This window comes from Corvus hawaiiensis, chromosome 23, assembly GCF_020740725.1.
Source record: "Corvus hawaiiensis isolate bCorHaw1 chromosome 23, bCorHaw1.pri.cur, whole genome shotgun sequence".
Classification (NCBI taxonomy): domain Eukaryota; kingdom Metazoa; phylum Chordata; class Aves; order Passeriformes; family Corvidae; genus Corvus; species Corvus hawaiiensis.
The window spans coordinates 2,098,093-2,113,679 of NC_063235.1; the positions used below are offsets into that span (position 1 = coordinate 2,098,093).

The following is a 15,587-nucleotide window of genomic DNA, read 5'->3' on the forward strand; positions in this document are numbered from 1 at the left end:
GACTTTGCAGGGTTTTATAGGAAAGATGTGTGACTCGGTTTCCCCATTCATTTCCTAATGCTACTCAGTGGGTACAGTGCACTTAATTTCTTTCCTGTGTGGGGGAGTGTAGCGGGTTGAGTTTGAAACCGGGCGGAAACACCAATTAAATGTAGTGGTTTTGATTCAAAATATTCATTAATTACTTATTTTCCTTCTGTGAGATAAGAATTAGGAGAAAAGCAAAGCAGGCACAAACCTTAAACAGTTGCAGTACAATGAAAGAGCTTTATTACTAACAGAATTAAAAGTAAAGAGAAAACAACAAAATTAAAGTAAATTCCGCCCCCCCCCCCCCCTCTTTCCAGCACTTCTCTCCTTTTATCCAGCTCACACAAGGGATAACAGAACATGGGATGTTAGTCAGTGTTCCAGTTCTTGAAAAGTCTCTCTCTTATGCTTAAGGAAAAAAGGGTTTTCCTTCAGTTGCACGTGGTTCCCAAACTGCCACCAATAGCAGACCCGCCCGGAAACAAACAGTCTGCTGTGTGTAGAACATCTCTCCCATGAAGAATTTCACAGTTCTTTCACACTACAGAACATGGGCCATCACATGGGGTTATTCATCTTTTTAAGGATAAGTTATTTTGGCCTGCACACAGAGGCTTTTCTTCGCCACAAGTCTCTAACAGCCTCTTACTACTTCTATATAGCCTGGCATAGGCACTCTTCACAAACTTCATAGGCACACGTTGATTCTCCACCCCCCCCCCCCCCCATGTTCTTCAAATGGATTAAAGAGACAAACAGTTTGTGGTATTACAGTTTCTTACCACGGCATGCAAGAAGGTTTCTTTTAAGCTGCGCGCCAGAATCGCGGCACCGCCCTCTTTTCTCCTGTCGCCATGCTCAGCTCCGTCCCACGGGACTCACTTCTCTTTCTCTCTGACTCTGAAGCCGCCATGTTGAAGAGTGTTCTTGTTCAGGCTTTACCGTGGGGAAAGCCTCGCTCCCTCTGTGCTGCTGGCTGCGTGGTGTCCTCTTCAGTTCAGCACGGAGTGTGCTGGCTGCAGACAGGAGGCTCTGCCGGCTCCCGCTGGCTCCGCCGGCTCCGCATGGAGAGGAGAGGGACCCGCCTGTCCCCAGAAGCCGCGCTGGATGGGTTTAGCTGTGAGCAGTCCATGGCTGGTTTTAGCTGCCTGCGGCTCTGGGACAGTCCCCCTCAGTGACCCAGGGTCCGTGCCGCGGTGTTGGGAAAGGGGGGAAGGGGCAGTGGCCCCGGCCCGGCCCGGTGGGGCCTGGAGGCTCGGAGCCCCCCCCACCTTCCAGCAGGCGAGCTCCGACAAAAGGGGAAGTCCCGCCTTTCCGTGCGGTTTAAATATGTAAATTGTGAGAAGCGTAATTGGTCTTAAAGACTGTCCATCAACTCAGGGTCAACCCAACACAGGGAGCAATGAAGACTTGGGTTTGGGACTAAGGAAATGTGTGTGCTCAGCACAAAACTGAACACGACTTTTGCTGAGGACAACAGTTTGGGTATCCTTGCTCTGCACAGGCTGTCACTGTGTGTCTCTGATCACGAGCCAGCCACTTCTCTATGTTTATTTTGCCCTCAGCAGAGCAGGGATGGTGCTGACCCCGGGGCAGTTTGGGGGATACGTCTGTTGTGTGGCACATCCTGACACTGTGCTGTGTCTCAGAGCACTTCCCCTCACTGAGGAATATCTGCACATGGATGTTTATACCCTAAAATGCATCAATAACTGCCAAGTAACAATAAGAGTTACTGCCTCTGAAAGGATGCTGGAAACTGATTAAAACCATTACAAACTGTTGGATGTTGTGTGCAGAAGAGCCAAAGCAGTGTGAAGGAACTCTCAAAATGCTCAGTGTGACCAATGAGTTTTGATAGGACCAGTGAAGGGCAGTCTGGGGGGTCCTTGTGTGCAGCAGGCAAGGCAGAGCTGAGCCCTGGATGAAATATCCCCAGAAAGTCTGGAACTCTGTGGAAATGAGAATCCAGGCATCAGCTGCATGTTTGGGGACTTTTTTGCTTGATTTGAATCAGTAAAACGAGGATTTCTATTCAGTTGGTGACATCCAGGGTTCTGGTCTCTCATTTTTCCAAAGTGGAAGCTTTGTCTGTGGCTCTTTCCGGCCGCTGCTCTGCTGTTCTTGTTCAGTGAGCATTGCAGCCCAAGTTCTCTGTCCTGAAGGAGCACGAGGCAGCTCAGAGCCCAGGGTTGTGCAGATGAAGGCAGGAGGGGGTTTCTCCACACTCACTGCTTTCTGTTTATCACCTGCTGTGTTCTCTCCCTTAAACTCAGTCTCTGCTCATGGGCTGCCACAGTCCTGCCTGCCCTGGAAGGGTGAATCCTTAGACTTTCTGAGCTCTCATCCCCTGATCAGGTCGCTCATGGATGAGCAGTGTGGATCCCGGTGCACCTCCCTGTATTCCCCGCATAGATATCTCTTCTCTTCAAGAATGAGTCTTTGCCCCTACCTCTTGTAATCCTTGATTTATGCCTTTAGAAACCTTTCTTCTTACTCCGTGGCTCTGGAGGTGTTGTCAAAGCCTTTGGTGAGGATCTTGGAGGTAGATGGGCTGTGTCACATCCTTCCACGTGGTCTCTGGCCAGTCCAGACCCCTCCAGGTTTCTGTTGCAGTAGCTGGACTGATGCTGCCTAAGTGGCTCAGATTCCTCTTGGGGGCTGTGTTATTGAGTTAAAGCTTCTGTTTTGTTTTGGAAAATGTTTTAGCAGATGTACCTTGTGCTTGGGTAGAATTATCTGCTTGGGTTTAGCAAGTGTCTGGGTGAATGGGGCAGACGGAGATGCACCAAGGGCAGCCTTGGAGATGGAGAGGTCTCTAGGGTCCCAAGTTCTGGTGTTTAGTTGTGCAAGCAGACCCTGTAGGTCCAGAATAGGGTTTTTGTCTTCAGCTCCAGTAGCACCAACCGCAGTCTCCAGCTCTTTTCCACGTCTCTGTGTGTGGTTACAATCAGAGGTGGGACATTTGGGCTGCTTTGCAGTTCGGTGACTGCTCTGGCACTTGAGGCAAGTCACTGAAGCTCGGGTTGTCATGTGCTGCCCAACACCTCTGAGACGTGGTGCAAGGTGCTGGGAACACCTGCCAAGGTTTGCAGGATCCCTGCTGTGCTGCTTCAGGGAGCACTGGGTGTAGTTGCCAGTACGGTTTAGGGCACACGGGAATGCTGCTGTGAGACTGAAAATGTGACACTTGTGCAAATAGCAAACAGCAGTCGCTGGTATCACTGTGACTCTTGAGACTTTTTTCCCCCAGTTGTTTTATTTTGATAAATAAAACAACTGGAAAAACAAATAAAACAACCCTAAAAAATGGCACAGCTTGTGCTGAGGGATGTACAGTGGCATCTGCAGTGACAGAGCTCATCCGAGTGCATGCCAACAACTAGGAGAAGTGCTGCTCCAGACCATGCAGATTTCTAAGCCTTTTAGAAATGGGACACTGATGATGAATGTTCAGAGACTGTCTCAGGTTCAATAAATGTGCAAGGCATTGCTTTAGTTTGAAGTAACAGGTCTTCATGTACATGTGGATGTCCTGCCCAAAAAAGACATCATAATGCACCCCCGTGGTCAGGATGAGCAGGATGGAGAGTTTTGGGGACTGTGGGTTTGGGTTTCTTTGTGTGCTACTGTGTCACCACTGGCCAGGGGATTAGGGGATAAAAGAACCTTATTTCAGTAGTCAAAACCTGCAAGTAGACAAACCTTGTGTAAAAAGAAAGTGTATCTTAGAGAGCTGATCATGAGAACAGGTAGAACACACCAAATCCTGCAGCACTTGGATCCCTGCGCTGTGTGGGATATCTCCTCTAGTCTCTGCTCAAGCAGGCATTTCCAACTGGAGAGCACGAATCCCTGCAAGAAATACTGAATTATTAGAATAATTGCCTTCTCACCTTTAAATTCCAGGATTTGGAGTCGTGTTCTTAATCCCTGTCTTTGCAAGGAGCCCATGTCTCCCACCCATGCTCCAACCCTTTCTCCTGCGTTGTGTCTGCCACATCTGCTCAGAGCTCAGGACAGTCCATGTCTGGAGCCTTCCCAGGGCTTGTATTTCTGTCCCAGTTGTGCTCATGGTGGTCAGTGATGACGGTCTCTGCTTTGGGAAGAATCACAAGGATTTGAAGCTTTCAGCTTTTACTCTGGTTCCTGTCCAGCTCCAGCCTTCAGGATGTCTAGGACTGAAATGCCTCATGCAAGGAGGGATTCAGCCAGATCTCAACAAGATTTCTGGTCTCTGACAAATTTGCTTATCTTAAATGGGTCTCTTTAACCCACCTCTGAGTGCTGCTTCTGCCCATGAAGTGCTGAAGATGGGACAAGGGGCAGTGAGCACCAAAGGACCACTGGAGGGGTGGCCTGCAGGACATCCATCAGAGGGGCTTTGGAGTGGGCATGAGTGGTGTGCTCAGAAACCTCCCCCTGCACTTCAGGACACTGCAGGGCCACTACGGAGATCTCCAGGGAGAAGAACATGATCTGTGGCTGCATCCGAGAGTACAGAGCCCTTGGCACGGAAAATGGGGATTTGGGATTTGTGCTCCTGCAGCTCTTGGTAAATGACCCTGGTAAATAAGAGAGAAAGGCAGGAAACCCTTCTGCAACTTCAACTTTTCTTTGTTCCATATTTTTCTACATGTTTTGACTTTGTAATTCTTGTCCCAAGGACATAATTTTGTCTTCTTCAAGCTGTGACAAGCCTGAGATAAGCTGAAGGGTGACAAATGCTGCTTCCTAGCATTGACTAATCCTCAGAGTGTGGATGGCAGAGTGTCCTGTAAGTAACAGTTTCAGTCACAGTGTGGCGGGCAGCTGCAGGTGCCATGTATCAGCTGACAGGGGATATTTTGGCATTAGGAAGTAGAGCCTGAAATCAGGAATCCTCTGTCAAGTCTCTGTTTCTGCAGAAAGCTCAGAACTATTGTTTAAACTAATCCTTCAGGGATGAATGACATCATCAGTGGTGCTCAACTTCTCTTCGGCTCTGAGTTCAGCCGTGTTTGATCCTGCATCTTCAGGGTGATGTTTCTCACTTTGGCAAATGGATCCGATGCCAGCCAGCCCAGCAAGGAGCCAGCCTCCCCCTCTGTGTCTGCCATTGTCCTGGATGCCTGTGTGATCCAAAACAAGACAGTTCAGCCAGCAGAAAATTTCCAATGATTAGTTTTCTGTCCCCTTAATGAGCTGAAGTAACCATAAGTTCAGATCCCTGAATAATTCAGGTCAGAAGGGATCTCAGGGTTGCATGGCTCAACTCCTCCAAAGCAAGGCCAGCTCTGGAGTTGGTTAGATTGCTCAGAGCTCAGGTGAGCACCAAAGCTGTGGCACAGAGAGATGCTGCTTTACTCAACAACAGCAAATTGTTGATTTTTTAAGTAAGAGAGGCCCCACTTGATTTTCTGAAAATGTGGTTCCTCTCAGTAGCTTGTACAAGGAAGAAGAAAGTGAGAATGTCTCTGGCAGCTGCTCACTGTTGAGCTGGCACTGTCACCAGCTGAATCACAGAACATCGTGAGCTGAAGGGACCCACAGGGATCATCCAGCCCAGCCCCAGGCCCTGCACAGACACCCCAAATCCCACCCTGGGCATCCCTGGCAGCGCTGCCCAAACGCTCCTGGAGCTCTGGCAGCCTCGGGGCCGTGCCCATTCCCTGGGGAGCCTGGGCAGTGCCCAGCAGCCTCTGGGGGAAGAACCTTTCCCTGCTCTCCAGCCTGAGCCTGCCCTGGCCCAGCTCCAGCCGCTCCCGGGTGCTGTCCCTGTCCCAGGAGCAGAGATCGGAGCTGCCCCTCGGGAGGAGCCGCAGCCCCGCTGAGCTCTGCCCTCGGTGTCCTCTGCTCCAGCTGGACACACCAAGAGCCCTCAGCTGCTCCTCCTGTGGCCCCTCCTGACCTTCCAACATCTTTTTGGTCCTTCTTTGGACACTCTTTGATAGCTTTAGATCCTTAATAATTAAGATGTAATAATAACAATAATAAGATGCAATAAATGGAAGCTTTTGGCAGGTAAAGGAGACTTGGGTGCAGACAGTGGTTGGAGCTGTGAGATAATACTGCTTGCTGGGCACAGCTATTTTCACCTCTGGAGCTCTGTGGGTGCTGGGGTGAATGCAGGCAGGGTTGAGTGCTGGGCACTGATCCCTCCACAGCAGTCCCATGTTTCTGGACCACATCTGCATGACAGCAGGGGCTGAAATGCTATAGAAAAATAACAGGCACCTGAAAAGAAACTTCAGGCTCCTTTAGGAAGCATCCAGTCACTGGAGTGGTGCTGGGGGGCTGAGGCAGAGTGTGGCCAGCTGTGTTTTGGGGGCTGCACCATTGATGTGTGGGTGCAGCTGGTGGGAGGACTCTGCTCTGGAGCTCTTGGTGTCTCCTTCTCACACAGCTCAGTGCATCTGGCAGGGCAAGAGAAATGTATTAACACAGGCTGGTGTTTGGTCAGATTCTGGTTCAAATCCAACAAAAAGCCAGGCAAGTCTGCTGGATCATGGGAGGATAAGACCTCATTTCATTAAATCACTCCGGGTCAGAAAAATTGCATTGCATCAGTCTGATGGAATCAGCCCCAGGGAAAACATCAGTGCCTGTCCAGGGCTGTGCTCAGGGCTGTGCTCAGGGCTGTGCTCAGCAGTACTGCTGGGCACACAGCACCAATCCAGGTCACAGTCTGTGTCTCTCTGTCCTGAGCTGGCTGCACATTTAGATGTAATTTAGCCTGTTTGGTGAACAGCGTCCCTTGCTGTGGCAGCTCCTCCACCCCTGCAGAAGCTGCAGCAGAGCTGGAGCTGTGCTGCCAGGGGCACAGGGTGGGAATTCCTCGGGGTGGCTGAATGACACGAGAAGTCCCATCAAGGGATCTGCATGCACCCAGTTATGGGCTTTTATTCCTCAAATCCCAAAACCAATTCTTCAAGCCTGTCAAATTACTATTACCTGTACTGTCTTTACAGCTGAAGTGGGCAACAGATTTTCTTGCATTTATTTCACCAAAAGATGAAATAATTTTTTAACATAAAATTATACAGTGAAAGCTTGCACCCCAGGACTTCATCTGAGAGCAGTCTCCTTTTTCCTGGCACTGGGTTCCCAGTGATGTGGTCCCAGCCTGGGAGCAAAGGGTGCAGTCCAGCTGCTCTGCCTACTGCATGCCAACTTCCCAAATGCACCATTCTGTGGGTTTGTTACTAGTAAAACTGACAGCATGGGTTTGCTTCACAGCTTGTCTGTAGAATTCTCAATTTCTCCTCCAGGTTGGAGAAACCTCAGCTTGGTTTAGACACTGAGCGTTGAGCAGATCTCAGATGAAATGCTTCCCTGCCCTGGCTTCCACATCCCTTGGATGTTTAACAGTTTCTTTGAAGTATGGAGAGTTTTAGAATCATGGAATCATGGAATGGTTTGGGTTGGAAGGGGCCATAAAGCCCATCCCATTCCACCCCCTGCCATGAGCAGGGACACCTTCCACTGTCCCAGGCTGCTCTAAGCCCTGTCCAGCCTGGCCTTGGGCACTTCCAGGGATCCAGGGGCAGCCACAGCTTCTCTGGGCAACCTGTTCATTTTATCTGTGTTTATTGTTGTTCTCTCAACTCATGGGATTCTAATAACGGGTTTACAAACATTTCTCTGCTGAGATCAGTCATTGCACACCTGAGGCCAGAGGCCCCACGATTCCATGATCAGCACCGGCCTTACATGAGCCATGCTTCCCTGCAGCTCAGTGTCAGATGTCACCTGGAGCAGGTGACACTCCTGAAGTACCATCAGTTGTAAGAAGTGCCTGAGCTATCATATTCATTTTCTTACCAGCAAAATAATCTTGCTGTTAATATTAACAGCTCAGACAAGGAGTAGTAAAACCCTATTTCTCCCACATTTCCTGTGTCTGCCTGACACAAAAAAAGTCTTTATTTGGGAAGTCAGGTAGATCCTGATGGCTATGTGCTTCTTCCCAGCTTCTGATACAGAATGCTAATGCAAAAAAACAAGGAAATAAAATTAAAACTAAACCTTTCCCTGCCCATGTGACAAGCAGAATGGGGCTGGATCCTGGATGCACCATGTTATTTGGGTTGGAAGGGACCTTAAAAGTCATCTCATTCCAACCCTCTGCCATGGGCAGGGACATCTTCCACTAGACCAGGTTGCTCCAAGCCTCGTCCGGTTTGGCCTTGGACACTTCCAGGGATGGGGCAGCCACAGCTTCCTTGTGCCAGGGGAATGAGTCCTTGCTCACAGTAACTGCTCATAAAATCCTCATTAAAGAAATCTTAATAATCTCTGTATATACCCACAGTTGTGCCATCCTGGTATCAATCTTTTATTGCACTCTCTTTCCCTGGCTAAGACTTTTTTTCCTTAACTACAAAGCCCCTGACTTCAAAACTGTTTGCTTGGGTTTTTTCCTAATTCCTTGCCCCTATATTGAATACACATTGAGGTTTCCAGATATGAGAAACAAGACATCCTAAAGATCACTCTGCAGTTTTCAAAATGCAGCAGGATTTTGTTTCTTTTTAGCAGAAATTTAAAACTGAAGCCAGCACATCTCTAGCCTTTAGCAGGCTTGGGAAAGATGATTGACCAAATTCAGGGGATTTGTGGGCAAGTATACCAGAAACCTGGTTTTGTCATGGAAAGAGTGAGAAGATAAGAAGGAGCAGACTTGCCTCTGGCAGTATGAGGGAGGAGCAGGGCAGCTGGTCCAGCTGAGATGAGCTGTTGCTCAGGGCCAGGAGCAGTAATCCTTGCAGGCAGCGAGGCTTGAGCTGGTCCCTTCCACTGCAGTTTGCTGGAAATTTAGGGATGGAACAAATTTGACGTCAGCCTTGAGAGAGGGGATTTCCAGTGTTTGCAGCGCTGCTCTGTGACTGTCAGACAGGTCTTGACTGATCGCTCCCTAGGAATGCTCTCGGAGCCTTTTCCGTGGTTGTTGGCAGGTCACCACTCGCAGAAGGAAGATCTGTAGGTGCCAGTTATTTTCAGGAAGGAAGGTATGGCTGCAAGCATGATCCTTCTGGAGCTCAGCCCATCCAGGTTAAGCCCCACTGTCCCCCAGCTCGAGTGCTGACCCGGGGTCCATGTGTTGGGTTTTTACTCTGGCATGGAGAGCAGTCCCCCTGCCCAGGGGGCTGGGAGTACTCCAGGTTTTTCCATGTGACACTGTATAAAGATGGAGGCTGCTCTTGTTTTGATTCTCGCCTGATTTAATTACATTTGCTTTTTCTCTTTTTATTTCAGTTGTGATTCCAAAGAGCCCTTTACCTGCCTCCGAAGTAAACTCGGAGAAACCTAGCATGCACAGTAGCACAAAGACTGTTTTGGGGCATCAACAAGGGCAAAGGCGTCGCAAAACAGGGAAGAAGCGTGGTCGAACGACCAAAGCGCTAATCCACCACCCCATGCCTACACCCTCCAAGTCAGTGGAGCCTTTGAAATTCCCCAGAAAGAGAGGCCCCAAGCCTGGCAGTAAGGTAAAAGCTGATGCTGATGCAGGCGGGTGAACAGCAGGTGCTGCAGGTCCTGCCATGGGATGGTGCATGCGTGTGTTTGTGCACGTTTGTCTCAGCCTCTGGCTGTGTGACTGCAGCAAGTAGGAGACCGGAGGGGTACGTGGGCTGGGAGTATCCTCAGAGTCCAGCCCCAGAGCTGTAGAGAATGTCTGTGTCCTAAAAATCATTTCCATCAAGAACCCATGTCTTTGGAAGCACATTGGCTGTGGAGTAGCATGGCAGATGCTGGGAGCACAACAGGATGGCCAAAGGCTAGAATAAGCTCTCCCGTCCATTGTGTGTGGCTAGTCTGAGTCTAACAGAGGTGGCAGATCCCAGGCTTGTTATTTTTCAGGATTGTGGTTTGTAAAATACACACTTATTGCTTACTAGGTTCTTGAGACACCCCATCATCACCATCAGAAATGTGTCATGTTCCACAGTGCCTTGTCTGTTGGATGCAGAGGAGAGTGTAGTGATCATGGGTGGTAAAGGAGAGCAGGGGTAAAAGGAGAAATATCTCCTCTTTTTCTGCAGAGGAAACCTAGGACATTGCTGAACCCAGCACCCACCTCTCCAACAACCAGTACCCCAGAGCCAGACACAAGCACTGTGCCCCAGGACGCTGCTACAATCCCCAGCTCTGCCATGCAGGCTCCCACAGGTAAGGAGGGTCTTGGACCACAATCTTGACAGGATTGCACAGTTAGGAACTGCAGCAGGCAGACAGCAACACCCCAAGAGAATCCCATTTCTTCCTAAGCTGGTAAACCAGCAATCCTTACCACTCGAGAAAGGCTGGCCTGAGACAGGCACATGAGTCCAGATCAGCTGCTCATTTATCTCTCTCTGTCTATGTGGAAATAATGAAGTAGGAAGATTGCAGGCCCACCTGTTGAGTGCAAGGACCCCTTTCCCCTGCATGCTGGTGACTCCACAGCTCTCCAGGGACACTTGTGGCCCTTTGTGCCCAGGGGCAGTCGGGTGTACAGCACCCCTTGTGAGCCCCGAGCGTGAGCTCTCCCACACACTGCCAGGCACAGCTGCTGGAGCTGTGCAGGGGGCAGATGAGGTGCTGAAGGACTGTGATCTGCCCAGCTCCAGCCAGGATATCAAGGCACAGAGATACAGGAGGGAACTGGGGAGGAGGAGGAGCAGCAGTGAAGAGTGTATGCACTGCTACAGCTGAGGATGAATCTGGCCAGGAAAGTCGAATGCAAAGCTACTTTTGACATGTTGAGTCAAGCACTGGACATGGGCTGAACCCTCTGTTTCCCCAGAATGTAATTTGCTGGTTTTCAGAGGAACCTAAAGAAGCCAGTTTCCCTAAAAAGGAAAGGCTGTGGGAACCCCTCGAAAGTGGGGGCTGCATTCCTTCTTCCCCTCTGAACATCACAGCCACCTTACCTGGCTGGCATGGAAACCACTTTATGGTCTGACTGCAGGGGAGAGCATGGGAGAAACAGCAGCAGTTTGGAAGGTGAGCATGAGGCAGGAAGATTTTGGAGGTGATTCCCCTCTAGAAGCGGCTCCACTGTGAGGATGCAAGTTAGGCAGTCGTGGTGGATTCACTTTGTGAGCGGTTGGACAGTCTTAAAATCTCAGCATCTCTCAGGTTGGATTTTAGGCATCTGTTTCTCGCTTTCTTGAGTGGGTTAATGGCAAACACATTTCTCATCTTGGCAGTTTGCATTTACTTGAACAAGAACGGCAGCACTGGGCCCCACCTAGACAAGAAGAAAGTTCAGCAGCTGCCAGACCATTTTGGACCAGCTCGAGCTTCTGTTGTCCTGCAGCAAGCAGTACAGGCCTGCATTGATTGCGCTTATCATCAGAAAACAGTCTTCTCCTTCTTAAAACAAGGCCACGGGGGAGAGGTCATCTCAGGTGAGAACGGGCCCGCAGCACTTTGCCTCCAGAGAGGTTGTTGCAAGAATTCTCTCTTTGGAAGATGTCTGTCCTGAAGCTCGCTGCAGCCACAGGCCAGGGGCAGACAGAAGAGTTCTGTCTTCTCTTTCTTGCCACACATCTGTGTCAGTGAAGCAACAGCTGGCGGCTGACTCAGAGCGGAGCAGTTCCCATGGCCTGCGGGCACAGCTGCTGGAGCAGGCAGTGCTCAGTCCTGGCATCAGCCTGGGCAGCAATCCTGCTGCACTGCCCGGCCCCCCGCGCTGCCCCAGCCCTGGGAGGAGCCACAACAGGGGGGATTCCTCACCTCCTCACGGAAAGACAAGAAATACCCCGGGTTTTAATTTTCCTTTAAGCCCGTGCGTAGCCGGATCTGCGAGCGCAGGCCCCTCCTCGAATCCGTTCCGTTCCCTCGGACGTGGCTCCCCTGGCGCTGCTGCCCCGGCCCCGTGCTGGGTGCAGCAGGCCGGTCCTGGCCTGCCCCGGCAGCGGAAGGCAGTGGCTTTGTTGGCTCTAGACAGCCCAGCGATGCCGAGATCCAGGAGCTGGCTGTGCGGCCCTGGGCGTAGCCTCCCGCCTTCGCGGGGGGTTCACGTGTTGGGCTCTGTTTGTTTCTGTCTCCAGCTGTGTTTGATCGGGAACAGCACACTCTGAACCTGCCAGCAGTAAACAGTATCACCTACGTCCTCCGCTTCCTGGAGAAGCTCTGCCACAATCTGCGCAGTGACAACCTCTTTGGGAACCAGCCTTTCACTCAGAACAGCCACATGCAGCGCTCACACGAGTACGACCACGACAGGTATCTACCAGGTAGGAGCTGGGGCGGGGGCGGCACTGTAGGGACCCAGGTGCTCCGTGTCTTAACCCAGATTTTATCTCTATCTCCGGAGGAGGCAGGCCTGTGTTCCAGAGCCCTCTCACAGGGTTCATTACATCACACCCAGTGTTGTGCACATGCCCACAGGGCTCTTGTTGTGCAGGATTCCAGTTGCATTTCCTGCCTGTTGGTTTGGTTTCCATCTCGGCTGTAGGTTTCCGCTCATCCGTGCTGTCTCCTTGTCTTCCCTCCTCTCCTCATCCTGCAGTCCGTCCGGCTTCCTGTAATCTGATTATGGTGACTTCACAGAGCTAGGAATTCAGGTGAAAGGCTGCATGAGAAGGGAGAGTGATAACGTGCAGCAGGTAAACTGGAATTAGAAATTAATTAAAGCAGAGTGGTTTCCATGCTGGCCGTGGATCTGCTGCCAGCAGCCAGTGCATTCAGCCCTCGGTGACAACATGGCCTGTTCAGGGGTGATGCTCATGCAGCAATCCGAGGCAGAGGTGGTTTTGTTTCCCTTGGCGTGGCATTGAAGCAGCTCACCCCAGCAAGACAGTTCATGCCACAGTGCGGATTGTCAGGCTGCAGAACTGCTCTGAAGGAGAAGCAGTGGCAGCAAGCCTGGGGTGATGGCTGCCCCACAGGCTGTCTGGGGGCTCTGGGGGAGCTCCTGCTCCAGGAATGTCAATTGTGGAGAGGATCAAAGCTGTCTGCACCCTCTTAGGTGGTTGACAAGTGCTGATCTCCTTTCCTGTCTTGCTTTCTTCTCCCTCTAGTCAGCAAATAGCTGTGGTGTTGTTTGAGGTCTTTCCAAAGTTAATCCTTTCCATAATTATGGCTCTGGCAAGAAAAGCGAAAGTTGTATGAATGTAAAAGGATGGGAACTTAGGAAGAACTGTATAAGGAGAAGTTGTTAAGCATGAGGTGTGGGGACAACAACCAAATGCCACAGTGCTTCCATTCATTGCACCTCACAAAGCACCTTAGGCAGAGTCTAGAGAGCGAGAGGATCTTCCCATCCTTTGCTTCCTCCAAGGCTGAGCAGAGCCTTGCTGGAGCCAGCAGGGCCAGGAGCAAAAGCTGTGCTGTGAGAAGAGGAGCTGTAGGAAATGCAAGGACAGGAGCAGCATGACTAGTTACTGGGACTGGAGGCTGTCCCCTGAGGAACCCTCAAACAGAAGAAATCCCCATGTTTCAGTGTGGGGGTACCCTGTCATCATGAGACGGAGCAAATACAGAGTGGGAGGGAAAGCACCCAGGTCTGGGCATGGATGAGAGGACCCTGTAGCTCACACACGGGGTTTCCAGCCTCCATGAGAGGTCAGTGGTGGCTGTGCCAAGAGTTGGGCTGCTGGGCAAGATGGAAAAGTATAAATCAGAATTCAGGGAAACTCAGGCAGAGCACTGGATCTGACACGATGCTGAGACCTGCCCGTCCTGAACTCTGATTCAGAGTGTTTGCAGCACTTAAAGAAAAACTGACCACAGTCCAAAGAAGTGACAGCACCTAGTCCTGCACTTCATCCTGATGTCTCAGAGCTTGTTGGGCAACACCTTTCTCAGGCACCTGAAAGAAGGTGGTGAACATTGTTATCTACACATTACAGTGGCTTCTGGTGAGGGCAGGGAAAGAATGCCAGTGATTCTGGGTGGTATGGGCTGGTCATGGAGGAATGAGGGTGCAGTTGTACATCCTTAAATCACAACAGATGTCAAGGCTGCTGTGGTCTCACCTTCAGCTCTACATGTCCTGCCTTGTTTCCTTTCCAGTACAGGAATGTACTGTATGGGGCTGGTTCTTCCTGTAAATGGCCACTGGTTAGGACTGGGAGCTGGTCTGAGTTCCCAGAGCAAACTGGCTTTGCAGGAGCACCCCTGTGGGTGCCATGGAGAACTGGTGTGTGTGCTTGGGGCAGAGGGAAGGTCTGCAGCAGCCCTTAGGTCAGCAGTGTCCTGCCATTCTGCCTTACTGAGTAGATGGAAATAAGGGGAAACAGACCAAGTTGTACATCAGGAACAGCAGGGAACTGGGCAGCTGATTGCTGTTCACAGCAACATGAACAGGATGTAACCTGGAGCCATCTGAAAACACAGGACTGGAGAGACCTTCTGGACCACTGAGCCCTGGCTCCTGCTGTTACAGCACCACAGTACACGGTGTTTCTTGGATTAAATCTGGAGTTGCCAGTTTTGCTTTTCCACTGGAGACTGCCCCAAGGTTTTTTGCTGAGATTTTAGAAACTATGTTGTAATTTCCAGTTGTAATTTATTCTTGGGCAACTTGGTATCTATGTCTCCTGGTCTTAATATTGTCTTTAAGCTTAACTTGGTTCTCTTTCTTCTGGAAGTAGTTGCAGAGCTGTTGTAGCCCTCAGAGGAGTTCATCTTTTGGCTGCACTTCGCTCTCCTCAGCCAATGTTGGTTTGACTTAAACTTTATGGGGTGGCCAGAGTGCCACCCAGCACTCTGGGGAGGAGCTCACGGAGACCTGGTGCCACAGCACTGGCACCACCGTGGTCACAGGAAATGTCTCTGCAGTCACTTTTAGTCACTGTGTCCTTGTAACAGGTGATGATCAGCCTGTCCTGGTCACATACCCCGTTCTTCTCATCCACTGTTGTCACCTGCAGGTCCCCAGCTCATGGGACAGTGCTTCAAGTGCACATCTGGATTTAGCTGCTGGATTTTCCTCCTTGGTGGTTCTTGGTTCTATAGATATCCCTCCTGCCTGATTTTAAATGCTGCTTTGTCAGGCCTGACATGGGAAAACATCAGCAGATTTCATCAGTGAATCTCTAAAATTTCTGCCACAGCTGCTAATACAGTTATTAAATGACACTGGGCTCAAGGATGATCCTCAAGCAGATTCATTGGTTGCTCTCCAGTCTCATGTTCCCTCTCAGTGTGCTGCCGACAGCTTTTCCTCTCCAATCAGATTTCTGTGCATAGAACAAGGCTCCTGTAATTCATGTTCTGTCTCAGCTGGTGGCTCTCTGTACCTAACATCTTGCTGAATTCCAGGTATGTGAGGTTGATTTCTCCTCCCTCATGTGATAGATCAGCATTTCCCCATCGCAGGGAGGCCATTGGGTCGGTTTCCTCTGATGAACACCTGCCATAGAATGTGCCATGTGTATTTCCTGCCCTTTCCTTCAGAGCCTGCCACAAGCCTTGTGGTGCTGCTGAGGTCAGACATAGGCATTTTATTGTAAAAATGTTTTTTTCCACCTTCTTTTTCCAATGTTGGCACCACATTTCGAGTTGCTCTCAGTAATGTGGTGATGAGTTCTGTTAGAATTGACTGCGGCAGACCCAGAGCTTCAGGTGCACTGTCATTCTTG

The 15,587-nt window shown here is 50.4% G+C and overlaps 1 protein-coding gene across 7 annotated transcripts in view; it reads left to right on the plus strand.

The window, feature by feature from the left end:
- Nucleotides 1-15,587, plus strand: part of SCMH1 (Scm polycomb group protein homolog 1) — a 73,307-nt gene that overhangs the window by 45,655 nt on the left and 12,065 nt on the right. For 6 of the 7 annotated variants that reach the window (XM_048326756.1, XM_048326759.1, XM_048326758.1 and 3 more), the window contains 4 exons: nt 9,268-9,500; nt 10,056-10,182; nt 11,205-11,405; nt 12,051-12,236. In XM_048326756.1, coding sequence (XP_048182713.1) covers nt 9,268-9,500; nt 10,056-10,182; nt 11,205-11,405; nt 12,051-12,236 — 747 coding nt within the window. The remainder of the gene's footprint in view (nt 1-9,267; nt 9,501-10,055; nt 10,183-11,204; nt 11,406-12,050; nt 12,237-15,587) is intronic. The other variant, XM_048326761.1, reaches the window with a different exon arrangement.